The sequence below is a fragment of the Dreissena polymorpha genome, chromosome 10, assembly GCF_020536995.1.
Source record: "Dreissena polymorpha isolate Duluth1 chromosome 10, UMN_Dpol_1.0, whole genome shotgun sequence".
NCBI classification, from domain to species: Eukaryota; Metazoa; Mollusca; class Bivalvia; order Myida; family Dreissenidae; genus Dreissena; species Dreissena polymorpha.
The window spans coordinates 35,728,673-35,749,393 of NC_068364.1; the positions used below are offsets into that span (position 1 = coordinate 35,728,673).

At 34.8% G+C, this 20,721-nt stretch overlaps 2 protein-coding genes and 1 long non-coding RNA gene across 8 annotated transcripts in view; 2 read left to right on the forward strand and 1 right to left on the reverse strand.

Annotated features, from left to right (window-relative positions):
* Positions 1-1,467: 1,467 nt before the first annotated feature.
* The window catches only part of LOC127848196 (inversin-like), a 53,972-nt gene continuing 34,718 nt past the window's right edge, over positions 1,468-20,721 (reverse strand). Inside the window, exons 12-17 of one of the 3 annotated variants that reach the window (XM_052380516.1) lie at positions 10,919-11,126; positions 10,460-10,540; positions 7,255-7,351; positions 4,742-4,763; positions 2,533-2,800; positions 1,468-2,233 (exon numbers count right to left, since the gene is read on the reverse strand). In XM_052380516.1, the coding sequence (XP_052236476.1) occupies positions 2,772-2,800; positions 4,742-4,763; positions 7,255-7,351; positions 10,460-10,540; positions 10,919-11,126 (437 nt within the window). In that variant the 3' untranslated portion in view covers positions 1,468-2,233; positions 2,533-2,771. The remainder of the gene's footprint in view (positions 2,234-2,532; positions 2,801-4,741; positions 4,764-7,254; positions 7,352-10,459; positions 10,541-10,918; positions 11,127-20,721) is intronic. The other 2 variants (XM_052380518.1, XM_052380517.1) reach the window with 2 other exon arrangements.
* LOC127848194 (uncharacterized) overlaps positions 12,955-20,721 on the forward strand; it is a 124,634-nt gene continuing 116,867 nt past the window's right edge. For 2 of the 4 annotated variants that reach the window (XR_008034402.1, XR_008034403.1), the window contains exons 1-3: positions 12,975-13,532; positions 13,957-14,957; positions 16,624-17,482. Coding sequence is in view for 2 of the 4 variants with exons in the window: in XM_052380512.1 (XP_052236472.1) it covers positions 13,198-13,532; positions 13,957-14,957; positions 16,624-16,982 (1,695 nt within the window). In the remaining 2 variants the exon portion in view is untranslated. Of the gene's footprint in view, positions 13,533-13,956; positions 14,958-16,623; positions 17,709-20,721 lie in introns of those variants that run through there. The other 2 variants (XM_052380512.1, XM_052380514.1) reach the window with 2 other exon arrangements.
* The window catches only part of LOC127848207 (uncharacterized), a 70,369-nt gene continuing 69,364 nt past the window's right edge, over positions 19,717-20,721 (forward strand). The window contains exon 1 of the long non-coding RNA XR_008034415.1: positions 19,717-19,857. This is a non-coding gene — a long non-coding RNA (uncharacterized LOC127848207). The remainder of the gene's footprint in view (positions 19,858-20,721) is intronic.

The following is a 20,721-nucleotide window of genomic DNA, read 5'->3' on the forward strand; positions in this document are numbered from 1 at the left end:
GTTTGCTTAACAAGTATTTTAAGCCAATCAATGCTAGGATAACTTTGTGAGCTCCACACATGCATAATTCCACATGTTAACCCTTTGCATGCTGGGAAATTTGTCGTCTGCTAAAATGTCGTCTGCAGAATTTATAAAATTAGCATTTTCTTCGATTTTTTTCCAAGAATACTATCAGAATAGCAAACAGTTTGGATCCTGATGAGACGCCACGTTTTGTGGCGTCTCATCTGGATCCAGACTGTTTGCAAAGGCCTTCAAAATTCGGTTCCAGCACTGAAAGAGTTATTAAAATTGATTTGACATTGAAATACCAGGGATAAAGGGGTGTAAGTGACTGATCGTCAAGATGTTTGCATGTATTGAACAGTGACATATAAATTGTTGTGGATAGTTTTTCTTGCTCTATGGTATTATTAGCTATCAGTTTTGCCTAGAATGTTGCGGTCTTTTCTTGTATGTCTAGTTTTAATGGGGTAAGTCCAGTTTCTTCATAGACAAAGTAATTTGCTGTACTGCGTTTCATTTTAAGGATATGTTTAATAAATTTCAATTGTACCCGTTCAATAATGTCTAAGTTGCCATAACCCCATATTTCTGCACCATAAAGGATGATTGGTTTTATTGTTTTGTTAAAGGGACTGTCAACCACGACGATGAAGAAAATAAGTTGTAAAATACCGTATTTTTTTACAATTATTAGTTTAAAATATCACGACTGGTATATTACATTACTTGAAAAAAGTTGTTAAGTTTTCATATTTTCAGTATATTTGGTAATACATTTTACTGGGTATGTCTACCAGGTAACTACCAGTTAACCAAAAATAAAGTCAGTAGTTTGATCATCTTCGTCACGTGGTAAAACCCAGGAATTCAAATTGTGCATGCGTAGTGAATTGTATATATCTAATATATAAAATGCGTTATTTATAATATGTATATCGTTATGTCGCCTATTTTCGCGATGTACTTTCGATTTCACATCGCACAATTTTATAACCAAATATACTGAAAATATTAACTTTTTTCAAGTAATGTAATATACCAGTCGTGATATTTTAATCAATATAAACTAAATTTTTTTTTTTAAATATAGTATTTTAGAACTTTTCTTTTTTCGTCATTTGTGGTTGCCAGTCCCTTTAAAGAGGTCTATTTGTAGGTTACGCATGCGCATTTAATTTCCTTCTATATTACATATTAAATAGTTAAAGTTCAATATCAATTTTTACCATGATCAAGCAATGACCCACTATATCATCATACATCATTAGAAAGATGCATAATCTTTTGAAAAAAATGGATGTCATTAAATTCTATACGTTGTAACTGAAAATATTCACCTTAGAATAGGCAAACCGGTTTTGACAGCTGTGCAGGCGACCATTTTGGGTTCAAATAGTATGACCTACTTTCAAAGCCGGGAACCATCAACAAAAAAAGTAAAGCACAAAAATGGCTTTTTTTTTTATTGCTTACAAATATACCTTCAAATTAATACCAAAAACAACCATTTGCAATGTATTTTACAAATCCTATGCAGCATGCGCTCAACAGTGTGTGCTAAGTATCAAACTGACTGCATGTAACCCCTAAAAACAGGAGTTCCGGTTTGGGGTTATGTGACCTTTAAGAGAACCCAACCCTTTCTGATTTTAACAAAACAATTTTTTGTAATAAGTATGATGTATTTTCAGAAAGAATATAGAGTACTGTCAAGCTCAAGTGAAGATTTATTAAAAAAAAGGCATTGGGAATAACACATGCAAATGCATTTTAAGTTGGAAATTAAGAGGCTCAGAAAAAACTTTTTGGGTACATGTTGAAAACATAGTTTTAATCCAAAAATAAGCATGGCTTTGAGTTTCTTAAGGCATAGAAAGTAACATATATGAGAACAGAGTTAACAACACTCTTCAGCGGTATTCTAAATTGAACAAAATGGTACTTAAGGCTCTTTCGAGCATTTTTTTCCCCTCATTTTTGGGGGTGATAAGAAGATTTTTGTAGCATTTCAGATGTCATTTGTCCCCAGAAAAAGGTTTTTTACATATGCATTAACAGACATTCACTTCTCGCACATACAGTCACAAATCGGACCCCAAAGTGTCAATACCGGGTGTTAATACACAGTCTAATGTGACACAAGAGCCTCCAGGTTAGGTGTGAATCCTTCTGGGCCAGTGTTCAGTACTCCCCAGACTGTCTCAGGTACTCTCTGCAGTGCAATCTGTGAAAATATAAGGTTTTTATATGCATTTTTATCAAATATTGGATTATTTAGTGCAAATCTAGTATATTTTTCTCAAACTGTAAACTGTGTAGGTTGTTTTATAAGGTAATAGAGTCAGTAACTATGGTGCTGTCTAAGCGACAAGCTCATTTACGCAAAGTTTGGTTCAAAAAGGGGAGTGTGAGTCCAAAAAAGGGTCAAACTGTAGATTTTCCTACTGTTGGTGATAAAAATTATGACAGGTTGGAAAAGAAAGCCTTTGAGAGTAGAGTACACACCACTAACAATGCACTAACCTTTAAAGATACTGATGGTATGGACACAACAGTGTCAGCGTTGCGACCCCGACCGAATGCGTCTAATGTAGTTGACGAGTATAGTGGCTGTGGTGACGAGTCACTTCATCCAGACTTGTATACCAATAAGTTGATGGTTCAGGCTAAGGTCCAGGCTCTTTTTAATTCTGCTTTCAAACAACATAGACATGTTAAGCCGAACTGTGAGGAGGATCTGAATTTTGATGCCCCTAACTCAGTTAGGTGGGGTCTAGGTTGGCATGAGCAGCTAAAATGTAAAAAGTGTTCATACATGAGCGATTATAACAATCTGTGTGAGGAGGTTGAGAATAAAAAAGGTCCGGGTAGGCGTGCCGCAAAGGTAAACATTGGCCTTCAGCTTGGTCTCTGTACTACACCAATTAGTAATACAGGTGTACGCAGAATTTTTAATAATGCAAACATCATAGCCCCAAACCAAGCCGCCATGCAAAGATTAAGTAATAAAGTAAATGAAAATACACAAAGTGTCAATATTAGGGACATGCATGAGCAAAGAGTCACTCTTGTAAAAGAAAATGCCTTAAAAGGTAAAAAAAAATGCCAAAACTGTAAATGTGGAGGGTGACTCTTGATACAATAACCCTATGTTCAATTCCGATTCAACCCTATTTCATGCGGGGTCCATTGCGACAACCACATTTTGTGAAAATAACACTAAAAACAAGAAAATAATAGGGGTACACATTGCCAATAAACTTTGCACGATAGGAGCTAGATTGGGAAACAAGGGGAACAATGTTGTTTGCCCTAATCATAAGGGTCATTGATCGGCAAACATGTCCGAGTCAGATCCAATAGCTGACGAAGGTAGATGGTCTGAAATTGTGGCCCGTAACATATCAAATGAGGTTCAAGTTACTGGTTATACTGGTGATGGTGACTCCAGGAGTCATGCAGGGGTGAGCAAAGCAAGTGAACACACAATTCTACACTTTAAAGACATAAGGCACTTGGGAAATTCACTGAAGCGTGCTGTATACGCAGCCAACTTGATATCAAATATGTTCAAAGGGTCATCAAACGCAAACCATCTAGCTTAGTTTGCTGCTGTTACTATAGACAGGCCAAAAACTATATGCCCATGACCGTAAAACTAAGAATGACTGAAGGTGACAAGGTGTTGTTTTTAAAATGCATGGACATCATGCTGTCTCCCATAGCTCTTGATAAAACAAAATTATTGACATCTACGCAAAAGTGTGAGGCCGTGAATCGATCCTACCAAGCTTTAAACCCAAAATTGATCACTAACCCAAGGAACTTTGCGGGAAGGATTCATGGCCAGGTTTTTAAACTTAACAATGGGTATGCAGTATCAGTGCTGATAAAACCAAATCACTGGGGGCAACTCTTACGATCTTATCATCTTATCATCACTGCATCATTAGAAAAATAAATGCATAATCTTTTGAAAAAAATGGATGTAATTAAATTCTATACGTTGTAACTGAAAATATCACACTTAGAATAGGCAAACCGGTTTTGACAGCTGTGTAGGCGACCATTTTGGGCTCAAATAGTATGACCTACTTTCAAAGCCGGGAACCATCAACAGAAAAAGTAGAGCACAAAAATGGCTTTTTTTCTTATTGCTTACAAATATACCTTCAAATTAATACCAAAAACAACCATTTGCAATGTATTTTACAAATCCTATGCAGCATGCACTCAACAATGTGTGCTAAGTATCAAACTGACTGCATGTAACCCTAAAAACAGGAGTTCCGGTTTGGGGTTATGTGACCTAGTAGAATCTGAAAAAATAAGTTTGGCAACAGACAAAGGTCCCTCATTGATAGTGTCCTTGAAAACAGATAGAACAATAACATCATAACAGAAGAGCTGTGCTCTGGGAAAATGGGGCTTAATGAATGTGCTAAAAGTGTCATCCCAGATGAGCCTGTGTAGTCCACAGTCACAGGCTTATCAGGGAAGACGCTTTCTGCTTTAATGGATTTTTTCATTTCAGAAAGTCCCTTGTTAACAAAAATCAAGTCTAGGTGGAAAGTGTCGTCTCTGATTATCCTATGCAGACTGCACAGGCTAATCTTGAAGGACTCTTTAGGAACATTTATAACGGCCCTCTTTCCCTGAGTGCCACTCTTATGATTAACACAAAAGAATGTTATTTTAGGAAAATCTGAACAAAGCGTGCATCTATACCTACGTTTGTAAGTTGTTGGGTAAAACTAAAACACAAAGTCAAAAGTAAGAGCTGAAGTAATCTAATCCAGCATGTTAAATTACTTGTGATTTTTCTTGTATAGCTCACCAATACTAACCTGATGCTGTGATATCATTTAATTTTGCTCACCTTAAATTTTTTCTTCATAAAACTTAAAACACTATTAGGTGTAAAAAGGCACTCCAAACTCAAAATAATTAACATTCAAACACTTGTCCTGGTTAAACTTCGACTATGTTTTCATTTCTTTTCATAATTGTTCAGTTTAACCATCCTAAGGGATTTGAAGAAAAAAATAATAATCTCAAATAAATAACAAGATGAAAACATTAGTTTATCATTACGCACATGTAATTGTTCCTTTTTTTTGTTCCTTCTGTATATTTCAATCTTAAAAAAGTCAAAGTAATTATCCTTAGGGACTTTAAGAAATAATAAATCCTCTCAAATAAATAACAAGATGAAAACAGAAGTTTTCACTTAGCAAATGTTTTTTTTAAATATTGCCTTCCCTGTTTTCGAATCTTTAATATTATTTTCATTGCAATAGAGATATTAAGAAATAATATTCATCCTCTCAAATAAATTACAAGATGAAAACATTTTTTATTGTGCAAATGAAATTGTTCCTTACAAAAATATTGCCTTCCTATTTTTAAATCTTTAATACCATTTTTTAAAATATATATGTTTCAGTCAGGGATCATATTTTCCCGCAACATCAATCAGTCTGGATTTAAATTGGGAAAAAGTGTCCGAAAATGTATATCCGAAATCATGACAAATTATGTTAAAATATAAACCATTGATTTTGCCATTCATGAAGGTGGTATAATAAATGTACAAATTTAATTCCATTAGGCATTTTTTTAACGGAACATACAAGTTTTCTCATTTGGTTCTATCATTTGCTATTTCATTGTTGTTTCGTGTGCTGTTTAATCTGACTTTTCATCGCTGTCAATATTATTAATCTGTCATTCTGTGTGATTTGAAATCACGCGTCTAAACTTCCAGTCATGGTTATTTAACAACTAACAATAAAGTACACAAATTATTTGGATTCTTACACGTTTTTTACTAAAGATTTATATAATGTATATTATTTTTCTTGTGTACTATTTTATGTTAATGTAACCGGTTTAACTTTAACTAGTTGGGTGTAACCTCTAATAGATTATAATGAGGGTATATAAGCAAGCGTATCATTCAGCACGATTTGCGGGAAAGCAGTCATCCATATTGGTTGAAGCAGTTGTTCTTCACTTTTATTCTGTTTTCTATAAAGGTATGTTGTATTTTAACTATGTAAATTTATTAGTAATATGCTAGTCTAGATGGCCATTGAATAGTGCTTTTGTCGGTATTGTATTTATCAGTTAAATATGGTTGTTTTCATTGACCTTGGTATTGTTTATGATGGCAGCATAATTCTTTGTATTTAACAGTCATAACAAAGATCACTTTCTTTTCTGTATGCTTGCACATATGAGCTAATATTGCAGTCACAGCACTCGGCATCATCTGCAGTCAAGACTGGGGTCATAAGCTGTCATAGGAGGCCAATCCACATGCATGCCAAATATGAAGTTGGTATCTTCAATATTGCAAAAGTTATGGCCAATGTTAAAGTTTTCGAAGGATGCACAGACGGACGGACTTACAGACTGACAGACGGACTGACAGACAGTTCAACTGCTATTTGCCACCCTACCGGGGGTATAAAAAGAGTTGCAACTTCTATGAAATCTAGCTTTTATTGAGATTGTAAGCCTTGAGATATAGTTTTAATTTGGTCCTTTAGTATGACTCTGGGAAAACGGTGTTTAATGCATGCATGTCAAGTGTTGTCCTAGATTAGCCTATAAAGTCCACATAGTTTAAACAGGAACAACACTGTCTTCCTAGACCATCACCAAAAAGAGACTTCTTAAATTAAACAAAAAATACAATAAAAGCGGAAAGTGTCATCAGTGATTAGCCTGTGTAAACTGCAAAGGCTAATCTGGTACGACACTATAAGCACATGCATTTAAACTGGATTTTTCGGATGGCAAAGTCCTTGATCTCTGGAGAACAGATATAAATTATATAACAGACGCCGAATATCGGCGTCTTCCCCCACCAAACTAGGCTGGTTTTTTCCCCTTTCAGAACCAAAAATTCCCCCTAAAAAAAAAAAAAAAAAAAATTTTTTTTTTTTTTTTTTTAATAGAAAGATGTGTCTCATGATTATAATATCTCATAATAATTCCATTTCAATTTAATCTTGCAACACGTAATAAATTATGAAAAAAACAATAAATATAGTGCAAACATGTACAAATGTATTGTAATAATGAGAGAGTAAGTAAACAAATCCAAAAAAAAGGGGAACGCCGCGAAAATTCCCACGCGCACAATTTTTCTCCAAAGTGGAAAATCCTGTGTAAAATTTCCCCCACATAAGGGCTTAAGGCCCCTTCCCCCACAACCCAAAAAAAACCCTGGCTTACCTCACAGTCATTGGCGTTAGGGTCTGCCTTGTGCTCAAGGAGTACAGACATACAGTTGACGTATCCCCCGTAGGCCGCACACTGTATTGGAGTTCGCCTGTAGAGAAAACATCAGTACATTGTAGGTCCTAGGCGGAGTTGTTTAAAAGGTTATCGATTCATTAATACAAGAGCACCGCCTTACGGGTGCAGACCGCTCATCTATTTTCTTTTTAAAGGTGAAGGGACTCTCATTTTCAATCACAAAGGAGGGAGGGGTGGAGTGAAAAGGGGTGTATAGTGTGGGGGTGTGGACATTTATTACACTATTTTCCAAAAATGCGAAAAAAATGCAAAAAAAATATATAAAATTGGGGGGGGGGGAGTTTCTTGGGTGCGATGGTTGGACGGTATTTCAAACATAAAATAATAAAAATAAATATTTGTGTTTTTTAACCGTTTCAAAAAAAATATAATTCGGGGGGGGGGGGGGGGGGGGGGGTGGGGGGGGGGGTATAGTGTGAGGGTGTGGTGGTAATTTGTGAGATGATCTTAAAAAAAAAAAAAAAAAAAAAAAAAAAAGGGGGGGATTCGAGTGGGGGGAGGGGGGGTGGGGGGGATTCTTGGGTGCGATGGTTGGACGGTATTTCAAACATAAAATAATAAATAGAAATATTTTTGTTTTTTAACTGTTTAAAAAAAAAAATTGGGGGGGGGGGTGTGGGGTGGGGGGGGGGTATTGTGTGAGGGTGTGGTGGTCATTTGTGAGATGTTCAAAAAACAAAAAACAAAAAAAATTAGGGGGGGGGGGATTCGGGGGGGGGGAGGGGGGAGGGGGGGAGGGCCTGGGGAATGGTTTGGGTGGAGTCTATTGTGGTATGTCAGGTAGGAGTAGTTTTGTCAAAGTATCAATCAAATCTAATCATAAATAAAGAAGTTATGGCAATTTTAGCAAAATTTAATAATTTGACCTTGAGAGTCAAGGTCATTCAAAGGTCAAGGTAAAATTCAACTTGCCAGGTACAGTAACCTCATGATAGCATGAAAGTATTTGAAGTTAGAAAGCAATAGCCTTGATACTTAAGAAGTAAAGTAGATCGAAACACAAAATTTAACCATATATTCAAAGTTACTAAGTAAAAAAAGGGCCATAATTCCGTAAAAATGACAACCTGAGTTATGCAACTTGTCCTTTAACTGTACCCTTATGATAGTTTGCGAGTGTTCCAAGTATGAACGCATTATCTATGATACTTTAGGGGTAAAGTGGACCAAAACACAAAACTTAACCAAATTGTCAATTTTCTAAGTATAAAGGGCCCATAATTCCGTCCAAATGCCAGTCAGAGTTACATAACTTTGCCTGCACAGTCCCCTTATGATAGTTAATAAGTGTTGCAAGTATAAAAGCAATAGCTTTGATACTGTAGGAATAAAGTGGACCTAAACACAAAACTTAAACAAATTTTCAATTTTCTAAGTATAAAAAGGGCACATAATTCTGTCAAAATGCCAGTCAGAGTTACATTAATTTGCCTGCACAGTCCCCTTATGATAGTAAGTAAGTGTTGCAAGTATCAAAGCAATAGCTTTGATACTTACGGAATAAAATGGACCTAAACACAAAACTTAACCAAAATTTTCAATTTTCTAAGTATAAAAAGGGCACATAATTCTGTCAAAATGCACGCCAGAGTTATCTAACTTTGCCTGCCCAGTCCCCTCATGATAGTAAGTAAGTGTACCAAGTTTGAATGCAATAGCATTGATACTTTCTGAGAAAAGTGGACCTAAACGCAAAACTTAAATAAAAAGGGCACATAATTCTGTCAAAATGCACGCCAGTTATCTAACTTTGCCTGCCCAGTCCTCTCATGATAGTAAGTAAGTGTACCAAGTTTGAATGCAATAGCATTGATTCTTTCTGAGAAAAGTGGACCTAAACGCAAAACTTAACCGGACGCCAACACTGACGTCGACGCCGACGCAGACGCCAAGGTGATGACAATAGCTCATATTTTTTTTTCAAAAAATAGATGAGCTAAAAATTAATGGTTAATTTTAAAATAAAACACACATAGATTTGATTATCCTTGGCAAATTAATAGCTGACAAAAAAATGCACCAAGTACTGTAAAATCATAATATTCGTGGGTTGACAGGAAAATGACCAAAGCAAAATCCTCTTATTTTTTCACAAAATTAGAAACCACCATACTTTTAACAAGCCACACAAAATACTTAAACTCAGAAAGTAGTTAAGCAGCCTAGCATCCCAACATGTCCTTGATATTTCGGTTAAAGCAGTACTTTCAACAAACATTACACATACCAAATAATCTAGCTTATATCATAAGGCATTTTAAGGGGCCTACTCTGAATAAAGGCTGTTATTTATATCCACAACTAAACAAATTCATGTATTTCAGGAAACCATGTATAAAGCACACTACATTTTTTAACACCAAAATGAAGTTAAAAAAAACAAGAGCACCGCATAACGGGTGCCACGCTCAGCTGCAAAAGCTTGTCAGATTAATTTTTTTTAGAGGTCTCAGTGACCTTGACCTTTGACCTAGTGACCTAAAATGGGTGTGGCGTGTAGAACTCATTAAGGTGCATCTACATATGAAGTTTCAAAGTTGTAGGTGGAAGCACTTTGATTTTAGAGGCAATGTTAAGGTTTTTGTTAAAGTTTTATATTAGAGGTCACAGTGGCCTTGACCTTTGACCTAGTGACCCAAAAATGGGTGTGGCATGTAGAACTCATCAAGGTGCAACTACATATGAAGTTTCAAAGTTGTAGGTGGAAGCACTTTGATTTTAGAGCCTATGTTAAAGTTTGATATAAGAGGTCACAGTGACCTTGACCTTTGACCTAGTGACCCAAAAATGGGTGTGGCGTGTAGAACTCATCAAGGTGCATCTACATATGAAGTTTCAAAGTTGTAGGTGGAAGCACTTTGATTTTAGAGCCAATGTTAATGTTTTAGCACGACGCCTACGGCGGACGGCAGACGAGCTGGCTATGACAATAGCTCGGGTTTTCTCCGAAAACAGCCTCACTAAAAATTAAGTAAAGCAAACTGTAAAATCTGCCACAATTTTACTATTGCAATATTGTATTGAAGTATAAGCTCACCAACTTTTTTAATTGAAATGCTGGGTTATAAAATCAAACATTGAATAAACCATATGAAGAAGCCAATCTCAAAAAGTACTTTACCCTGAGGAGTCCTTGATATTTGGGTCGACAACGTATTTGATGAGGGTCTGGCAGATGTAGGCGTGGCCTCCCAGTGCAGCCCTGGGGAATAAAAAATGGGCATGTGGGGAATAGAAAATAAACATCTGGGGAATAGAAAACAAACCTGTGGAGAATAGACAATACAAATCCGGAGAATTCAAAACAAACAGGTGGAAAATAGAAAATAAACACCTAGGGAATATACAATAAACATATTGTATAGAGGAATAGAAAAAAAACAAGTGGGTGGAATCGAAAATAAACATGTGGGAAAAATAGAAATATATGAAGTAAGAATTAATAAGTGCATGTTTGGTGATATAAAAACTGTCTGAATTAATAAATTAATTCTGAGTTCCATGGCCAATTAACTTCTCACCTAGGAACTTTATAAATATTTATTCTTAACACGAAAAAATTTCAATTCAGCCCCCATACCAATGCAGGGGTGACCGTCCGTCTTCGTCAAGCATCCCAACGCGTGTCCCATCGTCAATGAGCATCTGCACGACATCCGTGTGTCCCATCTCGCAGGCTCGGAACAGCGGCGTGTGCTTCATAAAGTCTGTCGCATCGATTTGGACGCCATGGTTCAACAGGATCTTTACTGAGGAGGCGTGACCTGAGAGCGCTGCAGCATGCAGGGCTGTGAAGTGAAATAAGTTTAAACATATTTATTTAAGCTCAATTGCATCGAACATCGAGAGCCTTAGGCTTATTTTAATGCTCCCAAGATTCCTGGGTAGAATCAGTACTTGATATCTTTGTGGGAGAGCTAAAGAATACCCCCACACTTGGAATCAAACCGTGACATTCCTGTCACTAGCCAGACACCATACTCACTATGCCACGGCGACCTAAACCAGAATTGACCAATTCTTGTCCTATCGGGGTGACCTTAACCGAAATTGACCTATTCTTGTCCTATCAGGGCGACCTAAACCATAATTGACCTATTCTTGTCCTATCGGGGTGACCTAAACCATAATTGACCTATTATTGTCCTATCAGGACGACCTAAACCGTTATTGACCTATTCTTTTCCTTTCGGGGGACCTAAACCATAATTGACCTTTTCTTGTCCTATCGGGGTGACCTAAACCATAATTTACCTATTCTTGTCTTATCGGGCGACCTAAACCAGAATTGACCTATTCTTGTCCTATCAGGGCGACCTTAACCATTATTGACCTATTCTTGTCCTATCGGGGTAACCTAAACCATAATTGACCTATTCTTGTCCTATCAGGGCAACCTAAACCATAATTGACCTATTCTTGTCCTATCGGGGTGACCTAACCATAATTGACCTATTCTTGTCCTATCGGATTGACCTAAACCATAATTGACCTATTATTGTCCTATCGGGGCGACCTTAACCATAATTGACCTATTCTTGTCCTATCCGGGCGACCTATACTATAATTGACCTATTCTTGTCCTATCAGGGTGACCTAAACCATAATTGACCTATTCTTGTCCTATCGGGCGACCTAAACCATAATTGACCTATTCTTGTCCTATCAGGGGACCTAAACCATAATTGACCTATTCTTGTCCTATCAGAGTGACCTCAACCATAATTGACCTATTCTTGTCCTATCAGGGCAACATTAACCATAATTGACCTTTTCTTGTCCTATCAGGGTGACCTAAACCATAATTGACTTATTCTTGTCCTATCAAGGTAACCTAGACCGGCATTGACCTATTCTTGTCCTATCAGGGCGACCTAAACCAGAATTGACCTATTCTTGTCCTATCTAGGTTTTTAATATGTGTGACACAGATTTGATACTGTCTGAGTCAATAATAGTACAAATAATTTTTTTCACTATTTACATGGCCTTTTTACCAATTGATAACAATTATTGCCATTTGCTATATTTAAACTTTGTCTTAGACCAATCTTGAAAATTGTAAGTGGAATAAACCCATTTATGTCTAGCGTCTAGAAAAAAAAGGCCTTGGTAAACAGCATAGACCCAGATGAGATGCTGCATCATAGACACCGCATGATGCGTCGTCTCATCAGGGTCTGCGCTGTTTGCTTACAGGAATTTCTGTAAGAAATATTCTAAATATAGAAATAAATGTACTAAACATCCCTAATTTTGGAAATAAATTGATCCAAATAAGGATGGGTGAGTCCACTAGGCATAAATGGGTTACTTATATTATAAGAATATTTAACCAAACCAGCAACTCCCTATGACAAAGCAGCACAAGAGGAATATTTCAGGCATGACAAGGACAGTTTTATACATTTTAAGATCTTATTTAAGTAATAAGTTGATATGTTAATGCTTTATTTTTCATGACAAGTCCATTGATTAAAGCTATATTGGGAGTCCATACTTGGCATTGTGCAGTTTAAAATACTCCCAGTGTATACCCATGCTATCTAGTTCACTTAAACCGACCATTATCCTCGTTGCTTTATTGATTAAACACAGCATTGAGTTGAGGTATTTCCTTGTGTGTGCCTAGATAAACTAACCACAAACTGAAGGTGTAATCTTACCACACAGTTCACATGACAGTTTACGTAGTTTGTTTATCAAAGTTTTAACCTTCAAATCACCTTGAGTTGTATCTTAGTTTGAAAGTGGAAGGTTTAGTGCTACTTGTTTAGGACTGCGGACCGTGGTAAGATGGGCTTGATATGTTCAGCTATTTAATTGAGATCACAGTACTAGTAAAATTCTTTCAGTAAAATGGCAACCTTTTCACAATCAACCATTAACAAGGGATCTGACATAGTCCAAGACTTCTTGTGCTCGACCTGTGAAGACAAGAAATTGGATAATACAGCTGATTTCTACTGTGAATCTTGTGTTAAGTTTTTCTGTGGGAATTGTATTAACCTGCACAGCCAGTTGTTTACTAAACATGACACTTTTGGAAGGGAACACATGAAGAAATGGCCAGTGACAAAGAAAGTGGAAGATTTTCTTCTGAAATGCGATGTCCATAAAGATGAAAACCTGAAAATGTTTTGCGATGAACACAGTGAGCTGTGCTGCACAAATTGTGCATTCCTTAATCACAGGTATGGTTTAACTTGAAGAATAGAAAAAAAAACACCCGAAACAAACGTAGGGTTTTCAAACTTCTTTGCAAGCTGGAACTATAATTTTAAGAAAGAAAAAATAATTTTATTATATCAATGAAAAACTAAATATTTTAATAAGAAATCAATTATTTCATGTACGATAATTATAATAGAAAGAAGAATGCCATTTTAGACTTTGTAATTGAGTCATTGGTTTTATATCCAGTAAACTGTCTGATGAAATTTATACTTGTGTTTTAGATTAATATAAATGAATAATTTTGATTATACAATTTGTATGCATGTAATATATACATCTCATTCTGACTTGACCAAAGAATTTTCCCATGATAAAAGCTTTCAAAGAATAGGTATTTTAGTATTTTATATAATTTAAAGTGTTTTTCCCATTTACTTTCAGACACTGTCCAAAGGTAACTCTTATATCGGACATAGTAAAAATCCAGTCCACAGACCTTAAAAAACTGTCAGTTTCTATCCAAACAATTCTGGAAGAAATGAGGAAACTTCAAGGCAACCAAGAGGCTAGCCTTCAGTATATGCAAAATTTCTTCGATGAGCAGTTACAAAAGATACATGAAACTCGGCGAAAAATAAATGCAGCATTAGACACGATTGAACAGAAGACACTGAATGAAATGAAAGATACACTGACAAAACTGCAAGCCTCTTGCAAAGATGATGTTGACAAATGTATCAGTCTTCAGGATGAATTGAAACAACTTCGAGATGCCATTCAGGACATAAGTGATAAAAGCAAGCTGGAACTATCGTTTATAGCCACCTGGAAATGCAAGGACAAAATACAGCATTGTGAAACCTTTCTAAAGAAGAACTCTCTTCAGGTTAGAGTTTCAATAACATTTCAGCCTAACAGTGAAATTGTACAGTACTTGTCTAAACTGTCAGGTCTTGGAAAGATTGACCACAGTACACAGACATTGAGGGTACAAGAGAATCCAAACAAGGTATTCACTGTGCAGGGAAAGTCTGCACATTATGTAAAAATTTCAAGTGATTTAATTGAATGCTATATCCGTGCCATCTGTGTCCTCCCAGAAGGACAGGTCCTTGTAGCAGACTATAGTAATGACACAATCAAGCTGCTTGACCAGCAGCACAAGGTGGTGAGTCACTGTAGTGTGACAAGCTCGCCAATTGATATGTGTCAGATCACACCCACTGAAGTGGCTGTGACTTTGAAAAGTGAGGTCCAGTTCATCACAGTCAACAACAGGAAACTGGTGACAGGAAGGAAGCTTCAGTTACAGCATGAATGCAGAGGTATTGCCTGCCACCAGGATGACCTGTATATAACTGATATGACAGCACTCTACAAGTACACACTGAGTGGGAAAAAGGTCAGCAAGATGTATGAGGATAAACCAGGTTATTTGACAGGTAAGACTAAGAGTGGATTAATCTGGATATGATTAGAAATACGCCGAACAAATAGGTTATAATGTACCATCAATGTATTAATTCAGCTGCAGTTAAGAATACATAGAGGATATTTGTTCATGTCAGTGTAATATCGTTTGTTATTTCACGAGCCACTCGTGAAAATATTATTTTTCAATGATCACGAGTGAAATAACAAACGATCTTACACTGACATAAACAAATTTTCTGTTTCTTTAATGCCCCTTTTTCAAGAAGTAATTAACAGCTGTTTCCCTTTCGCTGAAAAGTTACCCTTTTTCGGAGTTTCTCCCGTGGCGTGCCTAAATACATTTCAAAACACAAAATGACGTCATTATATATATAGTGTGACAAAAATACGTCCTTATACCACCGAAATTCTCCAGTTAACCTCTTTTACAATGTAAAAAAAAAACGGTGAAAGGCATAAAATAAGGAGACAATTTGTTGGATTCGGTGGAATGTCCATTTTAATTCACTTCTGATCAAGAAAATAAACTTAAATTTAGTTATGATAATCTAAACATAGAAAGAGAAGTTCCGAAAATGTGTTCTTTTCACCTGTGAAAAGAACCATTTGTTTATTTTCACTGCTGTTATTTCACTGCAGAAATGTCATATTTTATCATTAGGTATAAAAGAAAAGTTAATATTTTTTTTATTTAGACATTCCCTGTATGCTATGTCTAGAAATGTATGTGAATTAAATTTATTTTAATGATATTAAATTTCATGGATAAGTTAAATCAGGGCTATTTGTTGGATCTTAAAAACTGTGTTGTTTTTTAAGTCTGATAATTATATAAGACTTTGGGAATAAAAACTTGGTATAACATTTTATTTTGTGACTAATCGGAAACTACAAAAATTTATTTCTGTTAAATCATATTGATTTTATAGTAGATTCTGCATTTCTTTTTTTTTAACTATTTGTAACCTGTTTTTTTTTCTAATAAATTATTAAATTACAAAAAACAAACATTAATCATACAATAACACTTTGTGAGATGTGTGTGATAAAATTAATCAATAACACTTTGTGAGATGTGTGTGATAAAATTAATCAATAAAATTTATTTTAACTTGTGATTGAACGGCAACTACACAAATGTCGGTTGAATCATATTGGTTTCACAGTAGACACCACATTACTACTTTTTTTATTTGTAACCTGAGCTTTTCATTGTTGTTTTTGTAATTTAAATTTTCAATAAAAGGTGTTAACTTATAATTTTATTAACTATTGATGAAACATTTTTTTCAATTTCAATAACAACCATATCTATAGTTATTTTTTTGTATGATAGTCATGTAAAATATTTCAATGTGTGTCAATGAATGTTTAATCATGTGTACATGTTTTGTAAATTTATTATAACTGCATGTAGTTACACCAACTAACACACATTATTAAGTATTGTTTCCTTTCATGCTTTGGTGAAAGACTTCAAATCTTAAAGCACAAACACAAGTCAAATATAAACAAGTAAACATAAAGAGAAAACAAAACACTGGAACACAACTTTAATGATAATTATTATTATATAGTATATGTTCTTTACCATTATTAATACAGTTTAAATAAGATTTCTAATTATCTACTAAATGTATATTTCAATATTGTGATGTTACTCTGTTTTTGCAGTATTTAAGTGTGCTGTGAGTCCCACAGGGGACAAGTTGTACATCACAAACTACTCCCATGCCCATGCCAAGCTCCTCACCCTGGCCAGAAATGGTTCAGTCCTTGCCACCTTCACTGACCCTGCACTAAAAGACCCATGCTATGTACACGTAACACCTGCAGGCCAGGTGCTGGTATGTGGATCCCTGTCACACACTATCATACAGGTGGACGATGAGGGCAGAAAGAAGCTGGCTATTCTTGCTACAAAGGAGGATGGAGTGGTGTCCCCACGGTCAGTCTGCTACAACAGACACACTGCATCCATCCTTGTGGGACTTCATGACAACAACAGTATCCTGGTGTTCAAAGTGCAATAGCATAACTCTACATGTATCCTGATTGATGATTCAGATTATTTATTGCCATGGAATTATGTTGTGCATTAAAATATGTTTGTGTTATAATACTACAAGGATGTTAGTATTATTACAGATGCAATTATTTTGTAAACAAATAATGTCATTAGTTGAAAGAATATAAAGACTTTCTGGGATCATAAGAACTATTATAGAATATATTATATTGTTGCATCTATTACAATTGTTTTATATTTCTCTTTTACTTAACAAGGTGTCTAGAACTGCTAGACAAATTATAGTTCAGAATATAATGTCTGTAATTTACATAACATAAAAAATATTTTTAATCTATATATAGGCAGTCATTTCTTTTTACATAAATTAAAAAATTATTTAAGATTACCGACAAAAAAATTAATCCTTGAATTTGAAGCATCATGAATGGTTTTGTTTCCTGCGCTGAATAAACATTTATTTTGTAATATTTAATTACATTTCAGCATTGCTGTCTAACAAAGGTTTCGATCTGAATTAATATCCAATGAAATTTTGATAATTTATTCAAGAAGACTTAATTGAATAAATGTTCAATCAGCATGACCAATATGAAAAATGCAGCAATACAGGATTTTGCTATAAAGAACACAATTTTACAGTGTGAAACTATTTGATAAAGTTTAGATATGTTAAGCAGCTACAGCAGTTTGACACTGTCAGAATAAATTCTTCTTGTGTGTACCCCTTTATATTTAGTTTTGTTTAAACCTATTTATTTTAGCTTGATCGCATAGAAAGCCTAAGGCTTATTTTAAACGCTCTTGAGTCCATTTCATGGCCCTAGAAGCAGTACTTGGTATGTATTGAAAAGATCTTAAGAACGCTCCGACGATGGGGATCGAACCCATGAACTCCCGGTCTTTAGGCAGACATCATATCCACTACGCCAAGGCGACCCTTTATATTTGTCAGAGCATTTATATGTGCAGGTTGTGTTATCATATATACAAATTAGTATTATATTGCATTCTGTGCACTGGTATATATTTTAGCAGGTTGTTGTTCCTCATTGTTCCTAATTTACATTCCAACATATTGAAGTACCTATTTGACAAACGCCAGCATTCCGGCTGCAATTGTGGCATCTCTGTAAATGCAATACATTACATCTTGCAGGTTATCAAGGTCAGTGCGCAGTTAGCGGGTTTAAAAGTTCTGTTGACATAATCCCATTTGCTTGACAAGAAACTTCTTTAAAAAAGATTTATGACTATACAATGATTATCATGAGCTGAACGCAGGAAATTTAGGTCAGACATTCAATTAATCAAAAATTGTGTCACCAGTGCTAGTTTTCCCAGACAAAAACCATTCCATTTAGATAAATTGTGTGTGCCTGGAATTCATCTATATATATTTGTTGTTTGTTTTCATCTCATTTGTTTAAGTACATTCACTTTAATTTATTCTGAAAATAGTTAGACTTCTGAGGGGTTTTCTTCTACAAAATTGATTACTAAAATGAGTCAACTGAAAACAACAACAATAATACTTAGAATGAAGATTGTATTTTATACCTGTTTCTTACTCAGTTAAAGCAATTAGTAATGACACTATTATCGTTTGCGCATTTTCTTATACACTAACGCTTTATGCAGACATCCATGAGTAAACTAATACTAAATGTCTTGAATAATTGTGTATATAAATTATGATAATGTCAATTTTTTCTGTACGTGCTTATATGAAAACACCATATTTTGCCAACCAGTGGGCAGAGTCTAAACTTTGCGCGTGATGTCACTCATCTACTCATACATTCCATACTGGCCGCTCAAAGAGTAAACGATCATGTTAGAATATTCCTTGAGAAAATCCTTCATGAAAAATAATAGATTCTAAAGGATTTTTTAACTAGACCTATTACAGATCCGTGATAATACAGTCAAATTAAATTTAAAAACATGGTTATAATAAAATGTTAATGTTCAAGTAAATATATAAGGCTTTTTTCTTGACAAACAAGAAATTTACAACTTGCGTATCACAACGTCATTAAATGATGAGTTCTTGTGCTCGTTCCCAGTTTTGGCATTTCTGCTGTGCTCTATAAAATTTATCAGCGTTTTGCAAAGAACGCTGTAAAATAACGAAAACTTATCACTAAATATAAGAAAATGACTGCAATCTACATTTATAATTCATATTGCTTTGTCAACTTGCTATAAATTGCTTTGTCAACTTGCTATCATAACATTAACTTCATATAATTTTATATATACAGTACTGTTCTTTAAATTTTGCCTCTTTAAAAAATAAAATGGGAAACTGTGTTTTATTTTTTATAAATGGAAAATATACTCATAGTATTTAAACATTATTTCTAGAATGTTCTTCTTCATACATTGAATACCTAAGGGCAATGTTCTTATCAGCTCCAATATCTTTTTGTAAAGGTGCGTCTGATCTCCCCCTTTTTGTAAAATAATGGAATAAACCATGCAGCGTACTTGATTTGAAAGCAATGACAAATAGAATAGCAATATAAATAGCGTTTTAGGGATAGTCTTTCAAAACTATACAGTTTAACCAAATGATTCATAGCCATTATCAAAGGGCCATTTTTGTTTTTTGTGAACCTTGTCATTTAAATTATAATGTTCCATTCATCATTTTTGTCCTTCATTGAGAACTGCAGTGTGTATTCCCTATTCTCTAAAGGTATTTTTCCTCCTCTGTCATGGATTTTCCGCCATAATTGCCTTTATATTTAACAATTAAAAACAACTACATTTGTAAATATCTTAATGAATTCAACACTCATGACGTAACTTTTGGTTCAAGAATGTAGTCAGACATATAGGATTTTACGTTGCTACGCATACATGTTTCATAGGTCATTATTCCAAGATTGCTTAAAATGGAGGAAAAAAAATCAAATCTCTGAACAATAAAAAATCAAATCGAATTCGAGACGGACATATTATCAATAATAGGGGTTAATAAAATGCTTGTGTCTGTCAACAATGAAGAATACTTCTTACACACAAACAATATTTATAATAAATTTAAACAGTGAATGAATGTCTGATAAAGTTAGTGTTTGTTAATTGGAGTTCAGCCTTCTCTCAAAGAAAAAACATTTAAAATGATTAGTGCTGCAACCATACGCCCAAAACTGTATTGCAATATATTGTCAGTTCAAAAACCCGTATTGCAATATATTGCTTACTTGTACCAGAATTATAACTCACCAGATAATCACCAAAAACAACTTAATTACATGAACATAACCTTTGTATTGTATGTTTATTGTGTTGTTAAACAACACTTTTTCCCTTGAAATTGTCTAGAAAGTCAAACTCGGTGTTCGTTTCGTCTGCCATTTTGAGAACTATTATAAAAGCCGACAAGAAGAATAATAACCCGAAAGAGAATTGTGGATGTTTAAAAGCCGGTCGTGTAACCTATCAGAAAGCTGTTACGTAAAAAAAATTTTGATCATTATTCCTTCTGTTTATAATAACATCAATTTACATTTTTTATTATGTAATTAATTGTGTTTTATTTTCCAATTTTCCATAAGCTTCATTTTAAATTTTACAGTATGACATGTTAAAGCAGGTCGTATTGCAATTCAATATGCGGATTGCGTATTGCGATTTATTTTATGCTTTCCGGTGGTTTATAGAGAAATATCAGTGAAATAAAAGTGGTATTTCACTGTTTTAAACAGTGAAAAATAACAGTGAAAAATATC